The sequence below is a fragment of the Ictidomys tridecemlineatus genome, chromosome 3, assembly GCF_052094955.1.
Source record: "Ictidomys tridecemlineatus isolate mIctTri1 chromosome 3, mIctTri1.hap1, whole genome shotgun sequence".
NCBI classification, from domain to species: domain Eukaryota; kingdom Metazoa; phylum Chordata; class Mammalia; order Rodentia; family Sciuridae; genus Ictidomys; species Ictidomys tridecemlineatus.
Genome location: NC_135479.1, coordinates 146,696,483 through 146,724,421, shown reverse-complemented (window position 1 = coordinate 146,724,421; position 27,939 = coordinate 146,696,483). Strand labels below are relative to the sequence as shown.

The window sequence follows — 27,939 nt, the reverse complement described above, 5'->3', positions numbered from 1 at the left end:
TAATCAAAAACAAAAAGACAGCCAGGTGTAGTGGCACACCTGTAATCCCGGTAGCTTGGGAGGCTGAGGCAGGAGGATTGCAAGTTCAAAGCCAGCCTCAGCAATTTAGCAAGGTCCTAACCAACTTAGTGAGAACCTATTTCAAATATTTTAAAAATTAAATAAAAAGGCTCAGTGGTTAAGAACCTGTGGGTTCAATCCCTGATGCAAAAAAAAAAAAAAAAAAACAAAAAAAAAAACACCATGAGCTTTTTTATCACTGTGACAAATATCTGGAGAAAAACAACTTGAAGGAGGAAAGATTGATTTTGTAGGAGAAAAGATTTCATTTTTATTTCAGTCTCAGAGGTTGTGTCCACAGTTGACTAGATCTATTGCTTTGGCCTGAAGTAAAGCAGATCATCATGGCAAAGGGAGGCAAAAAGAGAAAGAGGGAAGGAAGAGTTAGGGAATAAGATATAGTCCTCAGGGCATACCACCAAGGACCCAGTCATTTCTACAAGAGCCAACCTCCTACAACCTCCAATCCCTCCCAATAGTCCAAATGATTAATTCATCAAATGGATTAATCCACTGGTAAGGTTAGAGCCCTCATGATCCAACAGTCATTTCCTAAAAGGTCCACCTCTGTACTGTATACTCTAGGAAGCAAGACTTCAACACATGAGTATTGGGGGATGTTTCATTTCAAAACCATAACAACAACCCACAGAAAAGAAGAAAATATTTACAAATCATCCATCAATATCCAAAATACATAACAATTCTTAGATCTCAATTTTAAGATATGCAAAGGACTTATTTAGGTATTTCTCTAAGGAAGACATACAAATGCCCAATTAGTACATGATGCTCAACATCATTAGTCAAACCATAATGACAGTACCTAACACTCTCTAGGCTACATTCAAAAACACAGATAAGGAAAGAACATCTTGAGAGAGGTTGAGTATTGATCCAAGCATTAATGTGAATATAAACATATAGGAACTGTATACTTGCTGGTGAGAATGTAAAATTCAACAGCCATTTTGAAAAAAAAATAGTTTGGAGTTCTCAAAATATTAAAAATAGAATTACCATTTGATTTAGCAATTCTATTCCCAGGGTTATATTCAAGAAATTTCAAAACATGTATCCATGTAAAAAATTGTACACAAATATTCAGAGAAGCATTATCCATAATAGTAAAAAAGTGGGAACAACACAAATGCCATCAAATGATAAATATATATATATATATATATACACACACACACACACACAAAAGTTTTTGTGGTATATCCGCATAATGGAACGTTATTTAGCAATTAAAAGGACTTAAGTACTGATAGATACTATAACATAGATGCATCCTGAAAACATCATGCTGAGTAAAAGAAACCAGTCATAAAAGACAACACATTATATGATTCCATTATATAAAATTTACACAATGGAAAAGTTTATAGAAACAAAAACCACTGGGAATACATTAATGATTGCCCAGGGCTGGAGGAGAATGAGGAGGCTAGAGGAAAATGTGGTTTGCTAGATATGGAGTGATGCGTTACAGGGTTTTTCCTGAGGTGATGGAAATGTTCTGAAATCACATGTTGGTGATGATTGCACAGCTCTGTAAATATATAAAAAGGCGTTGATTTGTACCCTATACACGTCATATGTAAATTATATCATAATAAAGCTGTTTAAAAAATAAATAAATGCTCAAAATCTGAGAAAATCTTCAAAATACCCCTGAGAGCCCAAAAGTAGACTTAAACAGAAGAGAAACATTCCTTTCCCTGAGCAAGGCAACTTGACAAGAAAAAGGAAGTTTCCCTCATGATCACTCACCAATTATTAATACTACCATCACTTATTATAATTATTATAATTTATTATATTAATTATATTATAATTTATTACTAGAATAATTATTAGTGATACTAAAACTTTAATGATACCAATAAATATTACCAAGTTAATTCTAAACATTATATTAGAGAGTAAACAAGCATACCTATAAACAATGAAAAAGAAAAGCAATGAGGGAAAATAGCCCTACCACATAAATATATGATAAAAGCTTTTAACTAAAACAGAGGTACTACCACACAAAATAATCTCATTGGTTTGTTGCCAGACAAACAAATAAAACAGAAAAATATCCAATTGCAGATGAAAATTAGCAATATACCCAAATTCAATGGGAAATTGGTATATAAAAGTTGTCATCTTGAATCATTGTGAATAAATGAACCTTTTAATAAAGGATGCTGGGACTGCAGATAATCATTAAGGAAAATAAGAAAAAAATTAAAGAATCATACTTCAGGATAAACTCCAAATAAAGCAGAGCTCGGAATAAAAGGATTATATTTGAGGAAAATGTGAGAGAATTCCTTATTGATCTCAGAGCAAGAAAAGAGTTTCTCATTAATTCAAAAGCTCTTAACTTTAGCTGCAGTTTTTAGAATGCTCTAGATACAACACAACGAGCAAAGACAAAAAAGTGACTAACAGGAGGAAAATACTTTCCAGTTACACCACAAAGCATACATCTCCCTAGTATATAAAAGACCAAAAAATGCAATAGAAAAATGAGCAAATTGCCCTTAAGCATATGAAAAATGTTCACATATACTCATAATATAAAATCTATTACGTACATTTTAAATTAAATGTAAGTTAAAGCTACATTCAGAAATTCAAAATCTTGACAATATAATCTATTTTTATAAGGCTGAGCAAAAAACAAATTCTATCATATTTCTCTGACAAAATTGGAAAATGATACAGACTTTATGGAGGGCAATCATGCAAAGCCAGAATCACTTGTGGTTTTCTTTACCCAGCAATCTCATACTTCTGAGAGTCTGTGCTAAAGATAAACCTTTGTAAATACTAAACATTGTATGATGGCAGCATCATTTGCCATAACAAAATATTGGATACAATCCAAATGTTCATCAGTAGAGAACTGATTGAATAAACATCAGTACTTGTGCCCATTCAACAGAGTTACACAACTAAGAAATAAAAAAAACTCCATAAATTGATATGGAATGATTTCCAAGATACATCACATTGTAAGGAAAGGAAAATGAAGGTATAGAACAATGTATGCATGATGTCATCATCTGCAAAAGAAAGAAAGTGAAGAATATACATTACTCCTTGTTAATTTTTATAAGATGAAGCAAGAAAAGAGAGAGATCAAAACTAATGAAAACAGTCATTTACAAAGGGAGTGGGAAGACCATGTTGGAGATACAGGAGTCTGGCTTCTCTGACTATTTCTTTTAATATACTTCTAACCTTTGAATCATATACATGTTTTAAATATTCAAAAAATATAACAGAATATGCAAAGTATAAATGTTTTAACCTAAAACATAAATGCATATTTATTTGCTAATATTTTGAGCTAGGGTCAAGCCTTCCTTATAAGACCTTCTAAGATCTGTTAGAATTTATCATTGTTTTCTTAGTTAAACCACACCCACAATTCACTCTTAAGAACTCTAGCTTCTGTTTTGTAAAGTGAATTTAGAAATACATAAAAAGATAACTACAAAATAATCTATAAGAAGTAAGTTTTTCTCAGAGCTTTTAAGGTTATCCGACTCACATATTTAATCAGCAATTTTTTTTAGTAATTTGCATTCAGCCTAATTTTCACAGACATAAATTGGCATGAACAAGTTTGAGAACAAATGAAACTAACTCTTAAAGGGCATACAACTCAAGCAGCAAGAGAAGTTACAGGAGTCTGCTAGCCATAAGCACTCAGCATTCCAATGCCTAGCAACGGTCTTTATTTCATAGAGGGATAGGAATAATTAATGATTTGACAAATGACTTACATAATGCTTATAGAGAATTTACTAGAAAAAAAAGTAGATAAAATGTATTAAATATTTACTAAGATGTCAAACATTCATCAAAGACTATCAGCTCCAAGGTATTATTACTATCTCCATTTTACAAATAAGGAAAGAGCATCTTGAGAGAGGTTGAGTATTGATCCAAGGTATATGTGATGAGGCCAATAGTCAAATTATGGCAATCTGACCCTAAACCTCACAAACTTGGCCACTGTATGATAAATTAGACTTATTTTTAAGGCCATGGTAGATGATTGGTAAGGCCTGCTAAGAGAATCTTCCCAGACACATTTTAGAACACAGAACTTTTGGCCCATTGATTGTCCTTAGCCCATTATTATCCATTTATTAAGTATATTTGTGAAAAGAAAAAAATACACTATCTAGACAGTTCCCCTCTACTCACTATATAGTGTTTCAAAAGTACACTCCCCGATAGGCCTTCATTCTAACAAAAATTTCAATTTTACCTCTCCGGAATTGCTTACCAAAGTGAATGTACATTTTTTTTTTTTTTTTTTTAAGTACTGGGGATTGAACTCAGGGGCACTCAACTACTGAACCACATCCCCAGCCCCTATTTTTCATATTTTATTTAAAGACAGGGTCTCACTGAGTTACTTAGTGCCTTGCTTTGGAACTCACAATCCTCCTGTCTCAACCTCCCAAGCCACAGGCATTACAGGCTCACACCACAGCACCTGACTTGTATCTGCTCTTAACTGATAAAAATAATTAATTATCAAGTTCTTGCTAGAAAATATGGCCTCAAACTCTACTTGACAATTCTTATCAAAATCTTTGTTACACTAATGGAAGATGGTATAATATAAACAAACTTAAAATTCCTTTCTGCATTTATTATAGAGATTTATCAATACTATGAGTCCCAAAGTATTATTTTAGGACTAAATTTCTCTTAGGCAATTTTATGCATTTTACTTTATTAATATGGAGACTAATCAAGTTTCTCTCCTTTAGTTGTTAGAAAGTTCAGAACCAAATTTGACACGAGTATATGATGTAATAGCATGCCTCTTTAACTCTTCTTGAGTTTTGTATTATGTTCATCTTTAATTTTCTGATATCCCTTGTCTTTTGCTTTTCTTTTACATGTTGCAAAATAAATTATTTTTTATGAACTATCTCAAATCCCTTTTTAAACAGGTTGGAGAAAATAAACTAAAAGGTCACTGAAGATTTAGCTTATTTAAAACAATTCTCTCCTTGCCTTTTGTTTGCTATTCCCACCACTACTAACCTGATCAAGGAAAACAGACAAGATGTTCCCTAAGTGTTTTTTGATGCTCCAAGGTTTTATTTTTTTTTCCTTCCAATTTGCACAAATACAAAAGTTAAAAAGGCAGAACTTACCAGATAGACAATATGAAGATCATTCTCTAAAACAAAACCCTTCATTGCTCTTTGGAGGTCAGCAAAAATATCTAAGGTATCAGTTGGAGAAAGTGATGAAGAAAGGGTAGCAGAACCAAGATGTGTTGGACGATACACCTTTCCTGGTTTGGGAGTGAAGAAACACAGGAGCAAATGTTAAAAATAATATAAAATAAAACAAAACATTGTCTTTCTATATTCCTGTATTAACCTTCACAGCTGTCATCAGTTTTACAAACAGAATCTTGCCCAACATGCAGAAATTTATAAGCAAGATTTTCAGAAAAGTGAGTAGAAGATGAAACAGTGAATAAATTTTAACTGAGAACTCATTTTTACCTTCTGTTCCATCACTGTCTTCTGTAATCTGGATGAATTCATTTTCTAGAAGCCACATCACACAGGCCTCGATTGCTCCAAGTTGGACAGAATCTTGATTTCTCTGAATTCCCTGCCTCCCTTCTTTAATACTCGCAGCCAAAAATGTACAAGAAGCATACATCTGCATATCTTTTGATGTACTTGCCACACCACCAACTATTATCTGATAGAAAATGTTTAAAAACTTCTGTAAATTTTTTATAAAATATACAGGCCTTCATAATATAAGAGATTTTATTCTCTTAAAATAGTTTCAGAATCAGATACTCTTTATTAACTCTCTTCCATTATCACACACTGCAAATATAGATAGTACCTGCTAACACCATGAAAAGTTTTCCCTCAAGGTAGGTAGACATAGTATTTGCTTATAAACAAAAATAAATGAATCATTATCCATTTGAAATTTCAGAACTAACAATACACATTAAGGAGGTAGTGATAGTTCAAGGCCATGAACCAAATCAAATGTTTTCATCCTTCCTCTAAGGCACATAGGAGAAATGCTACTATTGAATACTTCCCACACAGAAAGGTGGGAATAGGTGCAAGAAAACATGAAGTCACTTATTGCAGGTATTATTTTACCCATAGCTACTTTATTATATATACAAATTTGTCTCTTGCCTTCTTTTACTTTATATTGGACACATATCATCACAGAGCTTTTTAATGACCACAAAGCATCTTTTGCCATAAAATTCATATTAATGATATCTTGTTTTTTTCCATTTTTTTGTTATTAACTAATAGTGCTAAAAATATATTTTTTACATTTAATTTAATATAATTTCACAAATATATTCCTGGATAAAATTCCTAGATGTGGAACTGCTAGGCAAATGGGTATATGTAGTTTCAATTTAGCAGGTAAGGCCAAATTGCTCTCCAAAAGAGTTTCAGCAATGTTATCAATGTGTCTACTTTGGACATCCTTCCTGACTCTATGTTATCAAGTATTTTCTTTTTTCCCCCAAACTGATTAGACAAGAATTCACATAGAGGCACCAATATCACTAGTACTGGTGCTGAAAGCAACACCACGGCATGCTTATATAAGCACAAAAAACATGTCTGAATCAAACTTGAAATGCTCAACAGGGGGTTACCTTTGAGGAATCTGAGCAAACAAAGGTTTTATTTTTCTGTATTATTGTACAGAATTTGTTGTACTATTGTTGAATATTGTTGAGATTTTTCTGTATTATTATAAACTTCTAATCATATATAGTTGTACCATGATTTTATTTTAGTGTCATAAGATATGATCGAGATGGAGGAACTGTGTACATTTTTGTTACCTTTAACTTCAAAAAACAATAAAGAATATCTAAAAAGTGAAAAGAACCATCTGGCATTTGGTTTTTAATTATTATTTTGAAGTGAATTGATAGAGCACTAGCTAAAACACCTCAAATTCAGATTTGGGAAGGCTAAAAATATAAAATAATTTAAAAAGAGAAAGAGAGACAAGATTTTTCACATATTAGCCAGGCACAGAGGCACATGCCTGTATTCCCAGCTATTCAAGAGGCTGAGGCAGGAGGGCATCCCTGAGTTCAGTTCCTCATACAACACCAACAAAAAGATTTTCACATACTAAAATGCTACCATGTTAACATAGGTGTAAAAGAGCCAAGTGGTAGTTTTTTGAACCCTGTCTTACCTCCAGAATAGCTCGTATCATACTGGCAGTTACTTCTTCTCCTTCTCGTCTTTGCAGACAGCTGCGAACAGGTTTTAGAGATCCCTGAAGTAGAGCTATGCCCTTTGATTTCTCAGAGTTCTTACAAACTAAGATACTCTCACCTATAAACAAAAACCATAGGTTGTCAAAACCCCAACACATTTTCATAAGATACCTGATAAAGAGAACTTAATTGGTCTTAGTTGTTTAAAAAGAGGTAAAAGATGATAATGGTTGTTACAGTCTTAGCATTATACCTAATGCTTTTACTTCTTTAACTTTGGATACAAGGAAACCATAATATGCAACCCTAAAATTTGCTACTTGAGCATAAAGATTATTTTGAGCTAAAGGCAATCAGAAAACAGAGAAAATGCTTTGTCCTCTCCCAGTCTGCCTAAAGCAACACATAAATTTCCCTTTGTGAATATGTTTCATCTTTCCTCACCCATACCAAGAGAAGAACCCTTATCATAGGAGACAGAAGGTCCTTTTTTTTGTTGTTTAGTTGTCAATGGATCTTTATTATTTATATGTGGTACTGAGAATTGAACCCAGTGCCCCACACATGCTAGGCAAGCGCTCTACAACTGAACCACAACCCCAACCAAGAAGGTCCTTTTTGAGAGAGGTCTGTACAAACAAATATTACTTATATAAACTTCTGCCATTAGTTTCCTATATATATAATCTTCTCCTGATTTAGTCTCCCAAGAAGACCAAACACCTTTTCCTTTGTCTTTTCACTTGTCCACAATTTATGGAGAAATATCATATAAACTATAAGACCCTAGGTCTAACAGCCTTGCAGGATCTTCATTTCCATGAAAGCTTCCATGCACATAAAAATTAAATTATCAATATCAAATGAAGTTTGCATGCCTTTTCTCCAGGTAATCCATTATCAATTATTTAGCAGGCCCCAGCTGTAGAACCTAAGTTAATACAGAAATAGCTCTTTTCCTTCAGCTAAAGGACCAACCATTATTGTTAGTAATTATTAGGTAATAGAGATACTTTAAAAACTATAAAGTAAAATTCAAATACAAATTACTAGTCACAGTGATGACAAATAAATTAAAAAACACTTATAAATAAATATCTTAAAAAGTCACATTATAATATTTAATCTAAATGTTTTAGGTTATTGTGATAATTGAGTAAAGAATTATTTTCAAAACTGAATCCAATGATATGGGAAAAGCAACAGTTAAATAAGGTGTTCAATAAGCAAAATGAAGGGCATGAGTGTGAATTTTTTATTGATTTTTAAAAAAATAAATGACAGGGGAATGCATTATAATTTTTATTACATATATACAGCACAATTTTTCATATCTCTGGTTGTATATAACATATGTTGACACCAATTCGTGTCTTCATACATGTACTTTGGATAATGATGTCTATCACATTCCACCATCCTTGCCAACCCCCGCCCCCTCCCTTTCCTTCCCTCCCCTCTGCCCTATCTAGACTTTGTCTATTCCTCCTATGTTTCCTCTCCCTACTCCACTATGAATCAGCCTCCTTATATCAGAGAAAACATTCGGCATTTGTTTTTGGGGGCTTGACTAACTTCACTTAGCATTATCTTCTCCAATGCTATCCATTTACCTGCAAATGCCATGATTTTATTCTCTTTTATTGCTGAATAAAATTCCATGTGTATATTCATCTACTGAACACCATCTAGCTTGGCTCCACAGTTTAGCTATTGTGAATTGTGCTGCTATAAACATTGATGTGGCTGTGTCCCTGTAGTATGCTGATTTAAAGTCCTTTGGGTATAGACCGAGGAGAGGGATAGCTGGGTCAAATGGTGGTTCCATTCCCAGATTTCCAAGGAATCTCCATACTGCTTTCCATATTGGCTGCACCAATTTGCAGTCCCACCAGCAATATATGAGTGTACCTTTTTCCCCCACATCCTCGCCAGCACTTATTGTTGTTTATCTTAATAATAGCTGCCATTCTGATTGGAGTAAGATAATATCTTAGAATAGTTTTGATTTACTCTGATTGCTAGAGATGATGAACATTTTTTCATATATTTGTTGAAATTGACTGTTTATCCTCTAAATAAAACCGGCATTGTGATACTGTATCCAAACCATACCAGGCAGAAAAAGTACAGGTGTATAGATGATGCTTTCCTATCACTGACTGCCAAGTTGAGAATGACAGGATAAAATGAAAGGACTATAAACTGGATAATCATTGACTACTTATCTAGACATAATTACAAAAAGAAAGGTGCCATTATTAAAAAAAAAAAAAAAAAAAAAAAGACACAAGATGCCTGCAACAGGCGGAATAGGAGCTCCCAGGTTTCACTACCAACCCATTCCCTCTCCCCAGAAAGGATCCTTTGTGAAGACCTCCAAACTTGAAAATAAACCTGAGGTATCTACATGACCACAGAATCCTACCCTGTCGGCCTCCTCCCTCTACCCCAGCAAAACACACACACACACACACACACACACACACACACACACACAGAACTAAGATAAATGACTTCATTTTGGCTACATCAGAGCACAGTGTCCAAAGGTCATCACAGTGCCAAAGGAGAGGCATCCCTAGGACTCATGGTTTCTATAGTAGGAAAAGAGAATCAGAAGCAGACATGTAGCTTCCTAGCATTCCACTATAATCCCAAGAAGCCCACCTACACCTAGATCACCTAGGGTCAGGTAGAAACAAAACAGGAGGTGAGCTCACAGTGACCAGCAGACACGTCTTGGTGGAAGCTCTGTGTACCTGCCAGCAGGGGTATCTGCCTAGAAATACCAGCCAACAACATTACTGTGCACAACAGCAATGCTTGCTATGAACTGGTCACTCAGAAGTGGTGTAGGAAGTTCCGATTGGCTTGGATCCCTGGATAGCCAGCCTCCAGGTGCCGCAGTCTGGCTGGGCACAAATAACTGAGCTGCCAAAAAGCCTTCTAGGTTCAAACAGCAACTCTTTATTCCCGAACTCTGACCGGCACTCTACACACACTTCCCAGGAACACATTCCCTCCACCAGGCTCCACGCGCCAATTCTCCCAGAACCCCAGGAGAACTCAATGGGAACTCCAAAGTAGGGAACTCCAAAATAGCAGGCACAGGATCCGCCCTAATCCCAGAGCCGCCCTAATCCCGGAGCAGGGTCACCTTTCAACCATTCCCTCTAACAAAATGCCAGGCGTCATTCTGATTAAACTGTGGCTCTCAACATCCAGGTCTAACCCCAATGCCAGATCCAAGACTCTGTACAGGGAGAGAGAGAACCACCACAGCACATTTCAGCAAAGAACAAGGACTAGTTCTGCCATACCTGGAAGTTTTAACAGTGCTCTGTGAAACACAACTCAAGGTCCTATCTAGGCAGGAAGACAAACATTGACTATGCACTTCTTAGCATAGCAGCTGGTCCCATCCAGACTGAGCAGCAACTCTGCTTAACATCAAGGTCCAGCCTGCAAGACTGGCCTCTAAAGATCTCAAATTTTGGTACCATCTGGCCAGGAAATACACCCTGGGACTCATTCAATCATAGTCCATTGCAATGTCCAACCAGCAACTCTCCCTAATTACAGAGTTCAGACAGTTCTGACTCAAAAGCAAAGCTGAGTCAGTAGCCCCACTTGAAATTAAATCAACAGGCAGAAAAACAAAAGCAGGCTCTGACTACCTGGGTTCACTAGCAGCTGGCTCACACAGAATCATAGGTCACACTAATTAGCGAGGGTCTATCCCTTCTGAAGAACACCTATAAAGAAGGGGCTGTTTCCATACAAGTTTTAAAGTTATCCTAGAGCTGTGGAGGAGCAGCTAGGTGGACTAGAGCACTGGCCCTGGCCACATGAAGCCTGCCATACCCTCTGGGGCCTGAGGCTAGGTAAGCCAGGGGTGCTGGCTGACCTTTCGTACTTGGCCTGGGCCCAGTGCAGATGCCTGCTCCACACAGTGCCACAGCCAGACACCCAAGCATGCACAATCAGACAACCTCAATCTCCTGCTTCCCCAAAAGCTGTAGAAAAACAGAATTTTGGATAGAAGGAAGTCAGAATATGCTACCCGCAAATTTGCTACTTGAGCATAAAGATTATTTTGAGCTAAAGGCAATCAGAAAACAACACAGAAGTGGAACAAACTTGAATGGAAGTTTAGGCTCAAGGTTTAACCAATAGTGTTAGTTCTTTTCCAAATTCTGATCAGTATAAGTTTGAACCAACAGTGTGAACCCTAGTGCTACATAAACCTCTAGATTAGCACACTCAGATGTGTGCAACAGGCGGAATAGGAGCTCCTATTGCCCCTGCAGGAGTTCTGTTTCTATTCATTTTTAAATAAATCCTACTCCTTTCACTCTGGCCTTCCACTGTCATGTGAATTTTATTCTTCAGATTTGCAAGACAAAATCCTTGCTGCTAGAGCTGCTACAGCCTACTGCAGTATTGGGGGCCATAGCACCCATTTAGAGCTGCAATAACTGAAAGCAGCAACACACCACTCAATAATAGTGGAGGAGAATCCAGCTTTGCCTTCAGAGCTGATGCCAGTATGCATATCCTGTTGTGATTAGCTGTTAAAACTAAAAGGGGCTTTCTTGGCTGCAGAGGCCTGCAGCTTACACAGACTCCACATACCAAAAGAAGTAGAGAACTGAGTTTTATCTCAAAATCTGGTTTCAGTATGGACACCAGGACAAGAACACAGAATTACAAAGAATCAGCAAATCATACTTCCAAAAGAAAATAAAGCTCTAACAATGGACCCTGAAGAAATGGAGAAGTATGAAATAATAGACAAAGAATCCAAAATATTTCTTTTAAGAAAGACCATGAACTGCAAGTTTACACAGATAAAAATTAAATGAAATTTGAAAAACAGTACATGAACAAAATGAGAAGTTTGACAAAGAAATAAAAAAATAGAAAGAAATATAAATTCTAGAGATGAAAAATATAATGACTGAATTGCAGAATAAAATAGAAAACATAGCCATACAAAAACCATATGATTCAGCAATCCCACTTCTAGGTTTGTATGCCAAAAATTTGAAATCAGTGTATCAAGAGATACTTGCATCCCTGTGTTTTCTGCAACACTATTTACAATAACCAAGTTATGGAATGAACATAAGTGCCCATCAATGAATAAAAAGATAAAGATAATGTGGGATATATAAACATTAGAATACTATCCAGCCTTTAAAAAGAAGGAAATTATGGTATTTGTGACAACATGGATGAACCTGAAGGATATTATGCTAGTGAAATATTCAGGCACAGAAAGTAAATACCACATCTTTTACTTATACGTGGAATCTAAAATTTAAAAACATTGAACACAAAGGAGCAGAGAGCTGCATGGTTGTTACTAGAGGCTGGGAGTGGAAAAAATGGAGAGATGTTGATCAAAGTTTATAATATTTAGTTATACAGGAAGTATCAATATTTGAGGTGATGGATATGCTAATTATTTTGATTCAATCACTCCCTATACATATATCATAGCATCAATTTGTACCCCATAAAGATATACAATTATTCTAGTTATGATGGAACACATCTATAATCCCAGCAACTTAGAACTATGAAGCAGTGGGATCACAAGTTCAAGGTCGGCCTCAACAACATAGGAGGCCCAGTCTCAAACTAAAAAATAGAAAGGATGTGAGATATAGGATATAACTCAGTGGCAAAGCACCCCTGAGTTCAATCCCCAATACAAAAAAAAAAAAAAAAGTAATAATTAAAATTTGTCAATATCCAGCTTTTAAAAACATGAATAAAATGTCACCTGACTCTGTATGCCCACAAAACAACCCAACTGAAGGAAGAAGCACTACAAAATGAGCTAACTAGTATTAGCAGTAAAATAATAAGCTACTGAGTTGTTTAAATAGAATGTAACTACTACAGATAACAAGAATTGACTGATTTATTGACTAGATTAGTTAGAATATAAATTTATTTAAACATATTTAAACAAGATAGAATTAAATTCTTCTTACCTTCTTTCTTCCTTCCTTCCTTTCTTTCTTTTTTGGAAATGGGGTTTGAACCCAGGGGTATTTACTATTGAACCATATCCTCAGTTCTTTTATTTTTCTTTTCTTTTCTTTTATTTTTTTGTCACAGGGTCTCATTAAATTGCTGAGGGTCTTGATAAGTTGCTGAAATTGGTCTCAAACTTGGGATACTCCTGTCTCAGGCCCCTGAGAAATTGGTTTATTTAATTAAATGGACTACCCTTTTGGAGGATGGGCAAGATTTATGAAAATGTCCAAATAAATGCCAATATATATTTATACAGGTTCCTACTCCCACTTGTCTGGTCTCGTTTATACTACAAGAGGGAACTTGAAGCTATTTAAAATCAAACATTTATTACTGACTGTTGACCCTGAAAATCATCATTTTGACACAAAGCACCATCATCCTACAATGGAAGATTCCACATAATCTACAGATGATCTATATAAAACACCATGTTATCTAAATAAAATGCCATATACTCTCCAGGAAATGTTAATAACAATCTATGAAATGCACAGAAGTTACAAAGGTACTACACAATATGAAAATCGAAACTAAGCATTTAAATCTTCATGGTGAATATAAAATACCATATTCCCACATTCCCTACTTGCTTAAAGTTCTGAGCAAGTTATATGCCATCCTGATAGGAATGCAAGGTCAAAAGCTCAAAAGACTTCAAGAAATAAAAAATGAAGTTATTAAGGTATTTTTAATTCTGATGTAATACCATATGACTTAAGGCTTCATAATTAACCCAGAGAACCAATCTTCCAATTGTTCTTCATATGATAAACACAAGCTAAGGTAAATAAGACCTCCTTATCTTTTTTGTTAACTTAAAGGCCCTATGGACCTGAAGGAAGAATATCTACATAAAAAAAGACTTACATTTCTTTCTCTAGAATTGTGAATCTTCTGAGAAACCAGTTTAGAGAAGGGTAGGGTGAGGCAAATAGGAATACCTTACTTTTTTCCCCACCCTTATAAAACATACCATTTGCATAATTTGTAGTAAAATTAGAGAAAAACAGAATAAATTTCTCTGATACCTATCATAAGGGAAATCTAATAATTTGGAAGCTTTTTTAATCATCAAAATTTTTAGGGCTTAAAAAAGAAGTAGAGCAATAATCCTTCAGAGATTGTAAAATGAGTCATTTGTTGCTGAGTCTGAGAATGACAGTTGTGTCCAAATACCCATCCTCTCAGTCTTCCTTTAATAAAACCCTTAAGTCCAGCACACAGCCACTCAGCTGGGGAATATAATCATATGACTAAGTTCTGGTTAACTGTATGTGAGGAGAAATATTATAGGCAGCTTCTAGGTGGTACCCATTAAAGGCTTGGCATGTGTTTATTTCCTCATCTCCCTCTTCCTGATGTTTCAAATGCAAATGATGAAAGAGGCTGTGCCAAAGGATAGAAACTATACTTTATTGTTGGAAAAAAAAATGAAAGATGAGGTGTCTAACACACTGCACCAGCATATCAACCCCAGGTGGCAAACCATTATGAGAAAGAAACTAACTTCTCAGGAGGCTGAGACAGAAGGATCCCAAGTTTGAGGCCAGTCTCAGCTACTTACCAAGACCCTTAGCAATTTACTGAAACTCTGTCTCAAAAAAAATAAAAATAAAAATAATTAAAAAAATTAAAAAGGACTGGGGATTTTGTTCAATAGTAAAATGCCCCTGGGTTCTAACCCCAGTAACAAAAAGGAAAGAAAGAAAAAAGGAAGGAAAGAAGAGAGGGAGGAAGAATTTAATTCTATATTATTTACATATGTTGACTTTCATTATAGCAATAAATTTACATTCTAACTAATCCAGTCACCAATAAATCATAGTCAATTCTTGTTATCTGTGGTAGTTACATTCTATAGAGTCACCAAAAGATGAAATTCTGTATCATTGCACAGAGGGAGAACAGAGGAATTTCCTGTGAGCCTAGGACTAGAGTCACAACCTTTTCATCATTGAACACTAAACCTTGTTTCATCCATCTCTGCTTAAAGATATGTTATTTAATATTATTGATTTATTAACTGCACTTACAGACAACACTCCTATAGCTCATGCCTAAACAAAGCTAATTTAAAATATTTTTCTGGAAGGCACATCTAGACTTAATGCAGAAAGGAATTACTAGCTAGAAGTTTAACACTATATCTAGAAATCATTTTAAACAAAAATCACCACAAAAAAACATAAAATTATTTAAAATGTGGCACTAAATAGACCCTAAAAGAATGTTTATTTACAGTAGAGGAGCTGAAGGAAGAAGGCAGACTTATGACCTCAGCAGAAAAGTGTACTTGCAAAGATTCAGATTTTTTGCAGCTTTGTATACATCTGCAAAACCCCCAGAATTCTGAATAAAAAATAAAATAAGACCCCAGAATTCTGAGCAAATTCTAATAAATGGGGAATTTCATAAATATGGAATCTGTAAATAAGAAGAATCAACTATAGTTGGGGAGTTCATGTGAAAAATTGGGTGGTTCTAAAAGTCACTTCCTCAGTATCTACTCAGCTTTTAGTACCCAAAATAACCCACCTATTTTTCCATTAACACATTTTGTTTCTCTGTTGGATTTCTTAATTTCTCTTTAGTAGTTGCAAAGGTTTTTATTGGTTTTTTTGATGTTGATGTGTTTTGTTTTTGTTTTTGTTTTTGTTTTGGGGGGGCATATATAGTATAACATTTCTATAGGAGAAAGATGAAATAACAGAGAATATTCTTCCTAAGTTTCTTTAACAATTTAGTAAAACATTAAATGATCTCAATGGTATAGCAGATTCAAAATAATATTTTTTTTTCCTCTCTTGATATTTAGTTGAAACCAGTTTCTTCATTGCTTAAGTCAAAAACTTTTGTATGGATTGCTGGTAATATCATTGCTTGTCAGTACAAGATAAGAAACTGAAAGGGTGTTTTCAGAGCCAGAACCAATCGGGAGGAAAAAGTGGAATATAAAATGCCTATTCACAGGAAGAATTAATATTGTCAAAATGACCATACTACTAAAAGCACTATACAGATTTAATGCAATTCCAATCAAAATCCCAATGGCATTCCACATAGAAACAGAAAAAGAAATCATGAAATTCATCTGGAAAAATATGAGACCTAAAATAGCCAAAGCAATCCTTATCAAGAAGAAAGAACCAGGTGGCATCAATATACCAGACCTTACATTTATATTACAGAGTAATAGTAACAAAAATAGAATGGTATTGGCACCAACATAGACTTGTAGACCAATGGTACAGAACAGAGGACACAAAGAGACAAACCCAAATAAATATGTTATCTCATACTAGACAAAGGAGTCAAAAACATATATTGGGGAAAAGATAGCCTCTTCAACAAATGGTGCTGGGGAAATTGGAAATCCATACACAACAAAATAAAATTAAGCTACTATCTCTCATCATGCACAAAATTCAATTCAAAGTGGATCAAGGACCTAGGAATTAGACAAGAGACCCTGAGCCTAATAGAAGAAAAAGTAGGCCCTAATCTTCATCATGTCAGATTAGGTCCTGACTTCCTTAACAAGACCCCTATAGCACAAGAAATAAAATCAAGAATCAATAAATGGGATGAATTCAAACTGAAAAGCTTCTTCTCAGCAAAAGAAACAATCAGTGAAGTGAAGAGAGAGCCTACAGAATGGGAGCAAATTTTTACCACATGCACATCAGATAGAGCACTAATCTCCAAAATATATAAAGAACTCAAAAACTTAAAACCAAAAAAAGAAATAACCCAATCAATAAATGGGCTAAGGCACTGAACAGACACTCTCAGAAGAAGATATATAATCGATCAACAAATACATGAAAAAATGTTCAACCTCTAGCAATTAAAGAATGCAAATCAACTACTCAAAGATTTCATCTCACTCCACTCAGAATGGCAGCTATTAAGAAGAGAAACAACAATAATTGTTGGCGAGGATGTGGAGAAAAAGACACACTGATATATTGCTGGTGGAATTGCAAATTGGTACAACCAATCTGGAAAGCAGTATGGAGATTTCTTGGAAAACCTGGAACTTGACCCAGCTATCCCACTCCTCATTGTATACCCAAAGGACTTAAAAATAGTACACTACAAGGATGCAGCCACATCAATATTTATAGTAGCACAATTCACAATAACTAAACTGTGGCACCAAAACCAACCTAGAGGCCCTTCAATAGATGAATGGATAAAGAAACTGTGGTATGGGCTGGGGATGTGGCTCAAGCGGTAGCACGCTCGCCTAGCATGTGTGCGGCCCAGGTTCGATCCTCAGCACCACATACCAACAAAGATGTTGTGTCCGCCGAAAACTAAAAAATAAATATTAAAATTCTCTCTCTCTCTCTCTCTCTCTCTCTCTCTCTGAAAAAAAAGGAAAAGAAACTGTGGTATATAATATATACACAATGGAATATTATTAAGCATTAAAAGAGAATAAAATCATAGCATTTGCAGGTAAATGGATGGAGTTGGAGAATATCATGCTAAGTGAAGAAAGCCAATCCTAAAAACCCAAAGACTGAATGTTTTCTCTGATAAGTGGATCCTGATTCATAATGGGGGTGGGGGGAGATTATGGGAGGAATGGAGGAACTTTAGATAAGGAAAAGGGTAGAGAGGGAAAGGGAGGGGGCATGGGGATAGGAAAGCTGGTGGAAGGAGATGGACATCATTACCCTAGGTACATGTATGAAGATACAAATGGTGTGACTACTTTGTGTACAGCCAGAGAAGTAAAAAATTGTGCTCCATTTGTGTACAATGAATTGAAGTGCATTCTGCTGTCATGTATAACTGATTAGAATAAATAAATAAACTTAAAAAAAGAATAAAATGCCTACTCAAAAAGTGTGAGGATGCTTCTCAGCTCTTAAAATCACAGTCTGACTTCTGAGACCATATACCTAAGTAGAATTAATATCTATGAAAATTAATTAGAATTAAAGAGTTGACTATACTTGCAAACTAAAAATCATGTCTCAATTAATGATGGTTGAATGTGATGATCATTATTATCCAAATTATATGTATGAAGACATGAATTGGTATGAGTATACTATGCATACAATCAGATATATGAAAAATTCAGCTCTATATATGTAATAAGAATTGTAATGCATTCTACTATTATATATAAGTAAAAATAAATAAGATTTTTTAAAAAGAGTAGACTATATTTGCAAACTAAAAATCATACCCCAGCTAATGTAATAAGAAATCATCTTGATTTATGTAACACTGAATCATTTCACTGAATATAGTACAAAAGAAAATTTTAATTCTACATTAGTAGAAAACCAATGGTTGACAATATGTGAAAATTGTAACTGATATTCACTATAAATATTAAGTGAATCCAAAAGGATGACATGTCCAAGAACACTGGATAATGAAGAAACAGTACAATGAGAAATGGGGCCAAGTACTAGTCAAAATTTCAAGTTTGACACTGTCCTTTTGTAATGCTACTACAATTAAATTCAAACTCACCCATTGTATCAACTCCTTTCCTGCCAGCACGACCAACCATCTGCTTGTAAGTAAGAATATCTAGAGGTCGACCACTGAAAATAGGAGTCCGAATAATCACACGACGTGCAGGTAAATTCACCCCAGAAGAAAGAGTAGAAGTTGCTGCCAAGACTCGAATGAGACCTTGACGAAAGGCTCCTTCAATGATATCCCTCTCCTCAAAAGTAAGCCCTGAAAAGAAAAGGGGGTTCCAAAAACATATTTATTAACATATAATGAAAATATACTTGATAACTAAAAACAATATACAAGCCTCTAAAGATTTTCTTTAGCTATTGTTACAACAAAAAAATCATCAGTCTATTTATTTAAGAGCATAATCTGCCACCCCTACTATACCTTCTAGATCTGGGGTCAACAAATTTTTCCTATATTTTAGATTTTGCAGAATAGGTAAACTCTGTTGTAACTATTCTACCCTGCCACTGTCACATAAAAACAGACACAGAACAAATAGGCATGATAGTGTTCCAATAAAACTTAAAAAAAAACAGATGGCAAGCTAAATTTGTAGCATATTACAGTTTCCCAATCCCTATTCTCTGGGGTGTTCTTTTAAATTTATTTTAAAATAAATTTTAAATTTTAGAAAATTTGATAGGAAAGGTAGCAGAATACATCAGTTACTAATAGGGCATTATGTAAAAATGTGGATGTGTAATAGATGTGATTCTGCAATCTGTATTTGGAATAAAAATGGGAGTTCATAACCAACTTGAATCTAATGTATGAAACATGATATGTTAAGAGCTTTGTAATGTTTTGAACAACCAATTAAAAAAAAAGTAAAAAAAATTAAATTAAAAAAAATTTTAGAAAATTTAAATAAATTTAGTAGGTTTAGTAAAATTTATTTTAAATTTTGTATCATGATATATATATACATAGGTGTATTATACGTACATGTATACATCATGATTAAAAATCACATAACAGTTACCATTTTATATATGTACGGATAAATATTTAAAATAAGTTTAAAAGGTTAAATTCTCAACCGTAGAAACTATATATTTTTTTATCACATCCTTAGCACATATGATCATGGATAGAACACTTCCTGAAAAAAAGTTATTTAATTCAATGACTGCCATAATCTCTGATTTTAAACACTCTAGCCCTCTCCAAATGCTCTATCACAATTTCTAAAATAAATTTGATTTTCATATCTCTGAGAATATTTCAGTACTCTGAGATAAAAAGATACATTCAGATGGCATAAAAGTAGCAAGCATACTCTAAATTTTAAGGAAACAGTATAGAAACATAATAATTTTAGAATTTACTTGATTCAAAAAAGCCTTTATATAGTACTATACACTACATAGACAAATAAGAATAAAACAAACAAGTTTATTTAACTTAATCATGCAATTTCTTAAAATGAAATAAGAATATTGAGATTTAAAAAATATTTGTTAATAATAATAAGATATGTCTTGTTAATAAGTACACACAAATATCAAAATGAAGAAATTTAAGAATTTTTAGAGAGGGTTTCTTCATAATAGATTATAAATATGGAATACCTGCATGATGAAATGCTACTCCCCATGGGACAGTGTTCTGTAATACAAAGTCCAGTCCTGAAGGTGAACGTTTTAACTGATCCATTACTTCCAGGAGGGCTTTTTGTTCCAGAACCACTGGTGGAAATTCAGATGGTTTTACCAATCCTGTCACATACATACACAAAAAATAAACACCTCAACACTGTTTACCTCTTGGAGTGTTATCTCCCTAAGTCATGAGAGAGTTAAATACTAGGGAATGGGTCAAAAACTGTTGCATAATATAAAAATCTGGAGATCTTTTAAAACTACTGACCCCTGGACACTGTGATGTGATTGGTATAGGGTGTGACCTGCACATAAGGAATCTTTAATTCTTCCCAGGTTATTTTAAATGGGCACAAAAGTTCAGGAAACTCGGCATTAGAGTGATGCCAAGTCCACCAGTGTGTATGTTCGGGTAGGGATGGGAGTCAAAGGAACCTGTTGAAGGAAGGAGATGATTACAGATACTAATTACCATTCAAAGCCCAAAATTCAAAGCCCTTGCTCAATGTTTGTCCAACCAACCAGCAGTATCAGCACCACCTAGGAGTCTTATTCTCCATGAGAAGTATTCCAGCCTAATAAGAAATAACCAATCACACAATACCTGCTGGATTTGCTCTGTGTAACCCTCTACCCCAGTAAGACTTTAACTGTCTTAAATGCAGAAAATATTATTTCATTTTTTTGGTTTTTTCCACATTTTTTCTACTGGAGCATTATAGTTGTAAATATTGATGGGATTTGTAGTTACATATTCATACATGCACAAAATATAAGAATATGATTTGGCCAATATCACTCCCAGCACTTCCCCCCTCCCACCTCCCATCCCTTGGTCACTTTTCTCTACTGATCTTTTTTTGCTTTTTATGAAATCCACCCCCACCTTTGTTTTCCTTTTTTCTTCTCTAGCTTCTGCATATGAGAGAAAACATGACCCTTAACCTTCTGAGTTTGACTTAATTTGATTAATTAATATGTTGGTCTCTAGTTCCATCCATTTTCCTACAAATGACATAATTTCATTTTTCTTTATGGTTGAATAAAACTCCATTGTTTGTATAGACCACATTTTCTTTCTCCATTAATCTGTTTTGATGGACACCTAGGGCTGGTTTCATAGTTTAGCTGTTGTGAATTATGCTACTACAAACATGGGTAGGGATGTATCATTGCAGTGAGATGACTTTAATTCTTCAGGATAAATACTGAGAAGTGGTTAAAGCTGGGTTACATGGTGGTTCCATGCCTAAGCTTTTGAGAAGCCTCCATACTGATTTCTACAGTGGTTGTACTAATTTATAGTTCAACCAACAGTGTAAAAGTGTACCTTTCTCGCCACATCCTCTCCAGATTTTATTATTGGTATTCTTGATGACTGCCATTCTGACTGGTATGAGATGAAATCTTAGCGTAGTTCTGATTTACATTTCCCAAATTGCTAATGATGTTAAACATCTTTTAAGTTTTTGTTGATCATTTGTATTTCTTCTTTTGCGAAGTGTCTGTTTAATTCATTTGCCTATTTATTCATTGCATTATGTGATTTTTTTCAGTGTATTTTTAGCTCTTTATATAAAGAGAATATATAGAATATATATTCTAGATATTAATCCTCTATCAGAAAAGTAGCTAGCAAAGATAATCTCCTATTCTATGTGTTCTCTCTTCATATTCCTAATTGTTTCCTTTCCTGTGTAAAAGTTTTTAATTTGGTGCTGTCCCATTTATTATCTCTAGTATTATTTCCTGATCTGTAGGGATCCTATTGAGAAAGCCATTGCCTATACCGTGAAGCTGGAGTGTGACCCTACATTGTCTTCTAGGAGTTGCATGGTTTCTGGTCTAATTCCAAGGTTTTTGATTCACTTTAAGTTGACTTTTGTGGAAGGTGACAGATAAGGGTCTAATTTTGTTCTTCTATGTCAGGAGCTGCCACATAGGAACTGAGTGCCCCTGAGCCTTGAGTAATGAGAATGTGGAGATGTGGCAAGCCAGCCGTGGGCTGTGTGTGTGTGAACTATGAGCATTGAGTGCACACAGTGGACTGAACCAACATTGCCCCTCTGTTTGGATGGGTCTCGCTCTGGTCTTTTCACTTGCTCTGCTAAGACCCCCCCACAGCTCATGAAATGGGCATGCCCTTCCTAGATGTCAGTCAATCTGCTGACAACAGACATCATGAAGTTAGACTCAACCCCTGAAACCTGATCCCTTGCCTCATTTGAGTGGCTTATCCCCACTAAAAGGGTTCAGCTCCTGCTCCTAGCTCTCTTTCCACAGACCCCTAAGGTCAGAGGAGCTGTCACAGGACCCAAAGAAAAAGGTATTTCTTTGTCTCTGTGTGATTATTTCGTGCAGCCCAGTTCACCTGGAATGACCCTGAGTGTTTTAGTTGTGGAACTCGACACTTCTACACATGTATAACCGGGTATCCCCACACCATTTAAAAGCTATCAATTCTCCAGTGTATATTTTTGTCACCTTTGTCAAGGATGACTGTACCTGTGTGGATTTGTCTCTGTGCCTTATATTCTGTACCACTGTTCAATGTATCTGTTCATCAATACCATGTAATTATAGCTCTGTGGTATAATTTGAAGGCAGGAATTTTGATGTTTCCAACATTGCTTTTTTTGGCTTAAAATTGCTTTGCCTACTCTGGATCTTTTATTCTTCCAGATGAGCTTTAGAACTGTTTTTTCTAGTTCTGCGAAGAATATCATTGGCATTTTGATGGGAGGACTGCATCAAATCTGTATATTGCTTTTGGTAGTATGACCATTTCAACAATATTAATGCTGCCAATCCAAGAACATGAGAGGTCTTTCCATCTTCTGTGGTCTTCTTCAATTTCTTTTTTCAGTGTTCTATAATTTTCATGGTAGAGGTCTTTCATTTCCTTGGTTAGATTTATTCCTGAAACCTGACCCCTTGCCTCATTTGAATGGCTTCTCCTCAATAAAAGGGTTCAGCACTGCTCTCTTGCTCTCTTTCTGCAGACCCTTAAGGTCAGAGGAGCTGTAACAGGACCAAAAGTAAAAGGTATCTCTGTCTCTTGTGTGATTATTTCCTGTAGCCCAGTTCACCTGGAGTGACCCTGGGTGTTTTAGTCCTGAGAAATGGAACAGTTGGCTTTGGGTCTTTTATACATAGCCATTATAATGTTGAGATAGGTTCCCTCTTTCCCTAGTTTCTTGAGTATTTTTATCATGAATGCATGCTGAATTTGTTGAAGGATTTCTCTGCATTTGAGATTATTAAGTGATTTTTGTCCTTAATTCTGTTCATGTGATAAATTATATTTATTAATTTCCATATCTTAAACCTCCTTACATCTCTGGAATAAAACCAACTTGCTTGTAGGGTACAATCTTCTTAATGTATTTCAAAACACAATTTGCTGCTGGGCACAATGGCACACACCTATAATCCCAGTGGACAGGGAGGTGGAGGCAGGAGGATCACAAGTTCAAAGCTAGCCTCAGCAATTTAGTGAGACACTAAGCAATTCAGTGAGACTCTGTCTCTAAATAAAATACAAAATTGGGCTGGGGATGTGGCTCTGTGGTTTAGTGCCTCTGATTTCAATCCCCAATACCAAAAAAAAAAAAACCCATAATTTGCTAATATTTTATTAGTGTTTTTGCATCTAAATTCATCAGGAATATTGGTCTATAGTTTTCTGTCCTTGATGTGTCCTTATCTGTTTTTGGTATGAGTGTGATATTGACTTCATAAAATGAATTTGAAAGTGTTCCATCATTTTCCATTTCATGGAATAATTTGATGAGTACTGGCATTGGGGTTCTGAATGCCTCCATGATACATATGCTCAGAGGTGGGGGTCTTCTGGCTGTCCACAGGTCTGCCTGTCTCATTTGCATGTCCACTGAAGCCACAAGGGCATTGGTAGCCTCCTCCCAATACAGCCAGTCTTCTTCTGAAGGTGGGCCAGAGGAAGCACTGCACACAGCAGCACAGTTCTTGTATATAGGTGGTGATCTTCCTAGTGACCCCCTTCCTGACCCTGCTGCTGTCAACCGATTACCCTGAGGAGGTACCTTGGGAGCTCGAGCTGCGGCCTTCTGCAACCCAACTACTGAAGATCAGCTATGGGCTGGTCCTGGGGTACTCAGACCTGCGGGACACAGGGTCAGGCCTGGGGGACACAGGATCAGGCCTGGTACTACACTGAGAATGGGTGTGTCCACATGGAAGAGGCAGAGAGGAATGGCAGGCACACTAGAACTTGCAGCACCCTTCTACCCTGACTCTTGGCCTCCTCAGGATGTTGCTGTTCACAGGTCAAGGGAAGGGCAGGCTCTCTGGTACATCTGTTGGGATAAACACTGGAAGGATCTACGGGGCCTGGCAAGGCCCAACCACGCCATGGCACACAGGCTTGGATTCTGAGACCTTTAACCTACTCAGTCCATCCTAGGTTGAAAGTACTGTCCAGCTGATAACTGTAGGCAAGCAGTGCATGGCTGGGGGAGGTGCGTCACTGGTGTCATCCCTTTGAAAAGCATTTTGTCACTCTGACTCTTTCCCTGCTCTTCTCTGTCTCATCCTATTGCCCTGAGGTGAGCATCTTTCCTCCACTGGGCCCTTCACCCATGATGAGCTGCCTCACTTTGATTCCAGAGCAAGAGTCAGCCATCTATGGACTGAGACCTCAGAAACTGTATCCTCCAGAGAAACGTTTCCTCTTCCAAGTTGTTCTTATCAGGTGTCTTGGTCACAATGATAAAAAAGCTAATTAAAACACAGCCATATGCCATTGCCTCCAACTTGAAAAATATACTATTGTGTGTGTGCTGGGATGAATGGTAAGCCAGTCCTTGGGCATGCCATCCATGGGACTGGAACCTCATGACCTAACCTCCTGCTGAATGCCCACCTCTCTATACTGTTACACTGAGGCTGAAATGTCAACAGGAATTTGGTAGAGAAAACCACATTCAAACCACGGCACTTGATTAAAAAGAGCCCAGGGTGTTGCTTTCCACTCTGTTTCGGAACTAAGGGCATCGGAGGCCCTATGTGTGCCCTATGTGAGGGGAGTCCTTCAGACTGAATGGACACTTGACAGGAACTCGGATCTTGATACAGACAGAAAGACCTCAGGTAAAGAAAATTCATGCAAATTTTAAAAACTAGTTCTACTTATGTTTTCTACAAGATGGAAAATAATGATATAGCAGAAAAAAACAATTTTATACTATGGTATTGAACACACAACATGTACACATGTAACCCTGTGTTATCAGTAACTAAGGGGGTGGGGTTGGAGAGGTAAGGCATAGCATTCTGTATAATACTGAAGTTACACTGCTCCAATTCACATCAGAATAGTTTGCTCTTCTCATGTTAAATGCAATTCCTCAATGGGAATCACAAAAAAACTACCTGTAGAATATACCCAAATGAGAGATGAGGGAATTACAATGTTTCACTACAAACATAAACTAAAAGGGAGAGAAGATAATCATATAATGACATACATCATGCTGAATCAAAGCTTGTCCTGCTCTCCCTATAACGATGCAAACCACGCTGAACCATGAGCACACCCTATCCCTTATCATCCCAGCTTAGACAATTACATCATAATAATGCCATTTCTGGAGGAAGGAGGGAAAAGGTCTTATTCCTAGCTGTGGAGTCAGAAGCTAAACATATCTTTGGGGAAAAAAAAATTTAATCATACACTCTCTAGTTCTATTTCTCTGAATTTTTATCAAAAGGTGTTGAATTTTGTCATATGATTTTTCTACACCAATCCATACATGTATACGGTCGTATGATTTCCTTGGCTTGTCAATAAAGAACTAGCAGAAAAATTCTCAGCTGAGTTCTACAAGACCTTCAAAGAAGAATTAATACCAGTACCCCTTAAATTATTCTATGAAATAGAAAAGGAGGTAATTTTTCCAAACTCATTCTACGAGGCTAGTAGCATCCTGATACCAAAACCAGACAGAGACACATCAAGGAAAGAAAACCTCAGACCAATATCCCTGATGAGCATAGATGCAAAAATTCTCAATAAATTTCTGGCAAATCACATATAAAAGCATGTTAAAAAGATAGTACACCATGATCAAGTGGGGTTCATTCCAGGGATGTAAGGTTGGTTCAACATATGGAAATCAATAAATGCAATTCATCACAACAATAGATTTAAAGAATCATATAATTATATCAATAGATGCAGAGAAAGCATTTGACAAAATATAGCATTCTTTCATGTTCAAAACACTAGAAAAACTACAAATAGTATGAACATACCTTAACAATGTAAAAGCTATCTATGCTAAACCCAAAGCCAATATCATTGTAAATGGAGAAAAATTGGAAACATTCCCTTTAAAAACTGGAATAAGACAGAGATGCCTTCTTTCACCACTTCTATTTAACATAGTCCTTGAAACTCTAGCCAGACAAAAGAAATTAAAGGGATATAAATAGGAAAAGAACTTAAACTATCAGTATTTGCCAATGACATGTTTCTATACTTAGAAGATTCAAAAATTTCCACCAGAAAATTCTAAGAATTAATAAATGAATTCAGCAAAGTAGCAGAATGTAAATCAATATCCATAAATCAAATGCATTTCTATACATCAGTGATGAATCCTCTGAAAGAGAAATTAGGAAAACTACCCTATTCACAATAGCCTCAAAAAAACAAAACAAACAAAAAAAAAACTTCGGAATCAATTTAACAAAAGAGGTGAAAGACTTCCACAATTAAAACAACAGAAGACTAAGGAAAGAAGTTGAAAAAGACCTTAAAAGATGGAAAGATCTTCCACGTTCTTCATGTTCTTGGATAGGGAGAATCAACATTGTCAAAATGACCACACTACCAAAAGCACTGTAGAGATTCAATGCAATTCCAATTAAAATCCCAATGCATTCCTCATAGAAATAGAAAAGGCAGTCATGAAATTCACTTGGAAAAATAAGAGACCCAGAATAGCTAAAGCAATGCCTAGCAATCTTTCCTAAACTCCAACAGTGATTCTGCTGAGAATGAAATTTAAAACAAACAACAACAAAACTATCCCATTCACAATACCCTAAAAAAAAAAAAAAAAAAAAACCATGGAAATAATCTAATCAATAAGTGAAAGATCTATACCATGAAAATTACAGAACACCAAAGAAAGAAATTGAAGACAACATTAGAAGATGCAATGCCCTCACATGTGCTTCAATAAGAGAATGAATCATTTTAAACAGCCATATTACCAAAAGCAATATACAGATTCAATGCAATACCCATCAAAATACCAATGACATTCTTCACAAAACTAGAAAAAAAAAAAGTCCTAAAATTCACTAAGAAGTATGAGACCCATAAAGCCAACACAATTCTAAGCAAGAAGAGTGATGCTGGAGGAATCATAATACCTGCTCTCAAATTGTTCCACAGAG

General features: G+C 35.6%; 1 protein-coding gene across 1 annotated transcript in view; it reads right to left on the bottom strand.

Annotated features, from left to right (window-relative positions):
* Polq (DNA polymerase theta) overlaps window positions 1–27,939 on the bottom strand; it is a 100,110-nt gene that overhangs the window by 53,568 nt on the left and 18,603 nt on the right. Inside the window, exons 8-12 of the mRNA XM_021727972.3 lie at window positions 20,464–20,610; window positions 18,893–19,105; window positions 7,312–7,454; window positions 5,604–5,808; window positions 5,244–5,386 (exon numbers count right to left, since the gene is read on the bottom strand). Coding sequence (XP_021583647.2) covers window positions 5,244–5,386; window positions 5,604–5,808; window positions 7,312–7,454; window positions 18,893–19,105; window positions 20,464–20,610 — 851 coding nt within the window. The remainder of the gene's footprint in view (window positions 1–5,243; window positions 5,387–5,603; window positions 5,809–7,311; window positions 7,455–18,892; window positions 19,106–20,463; window positions 20,611–27,939) is intronic.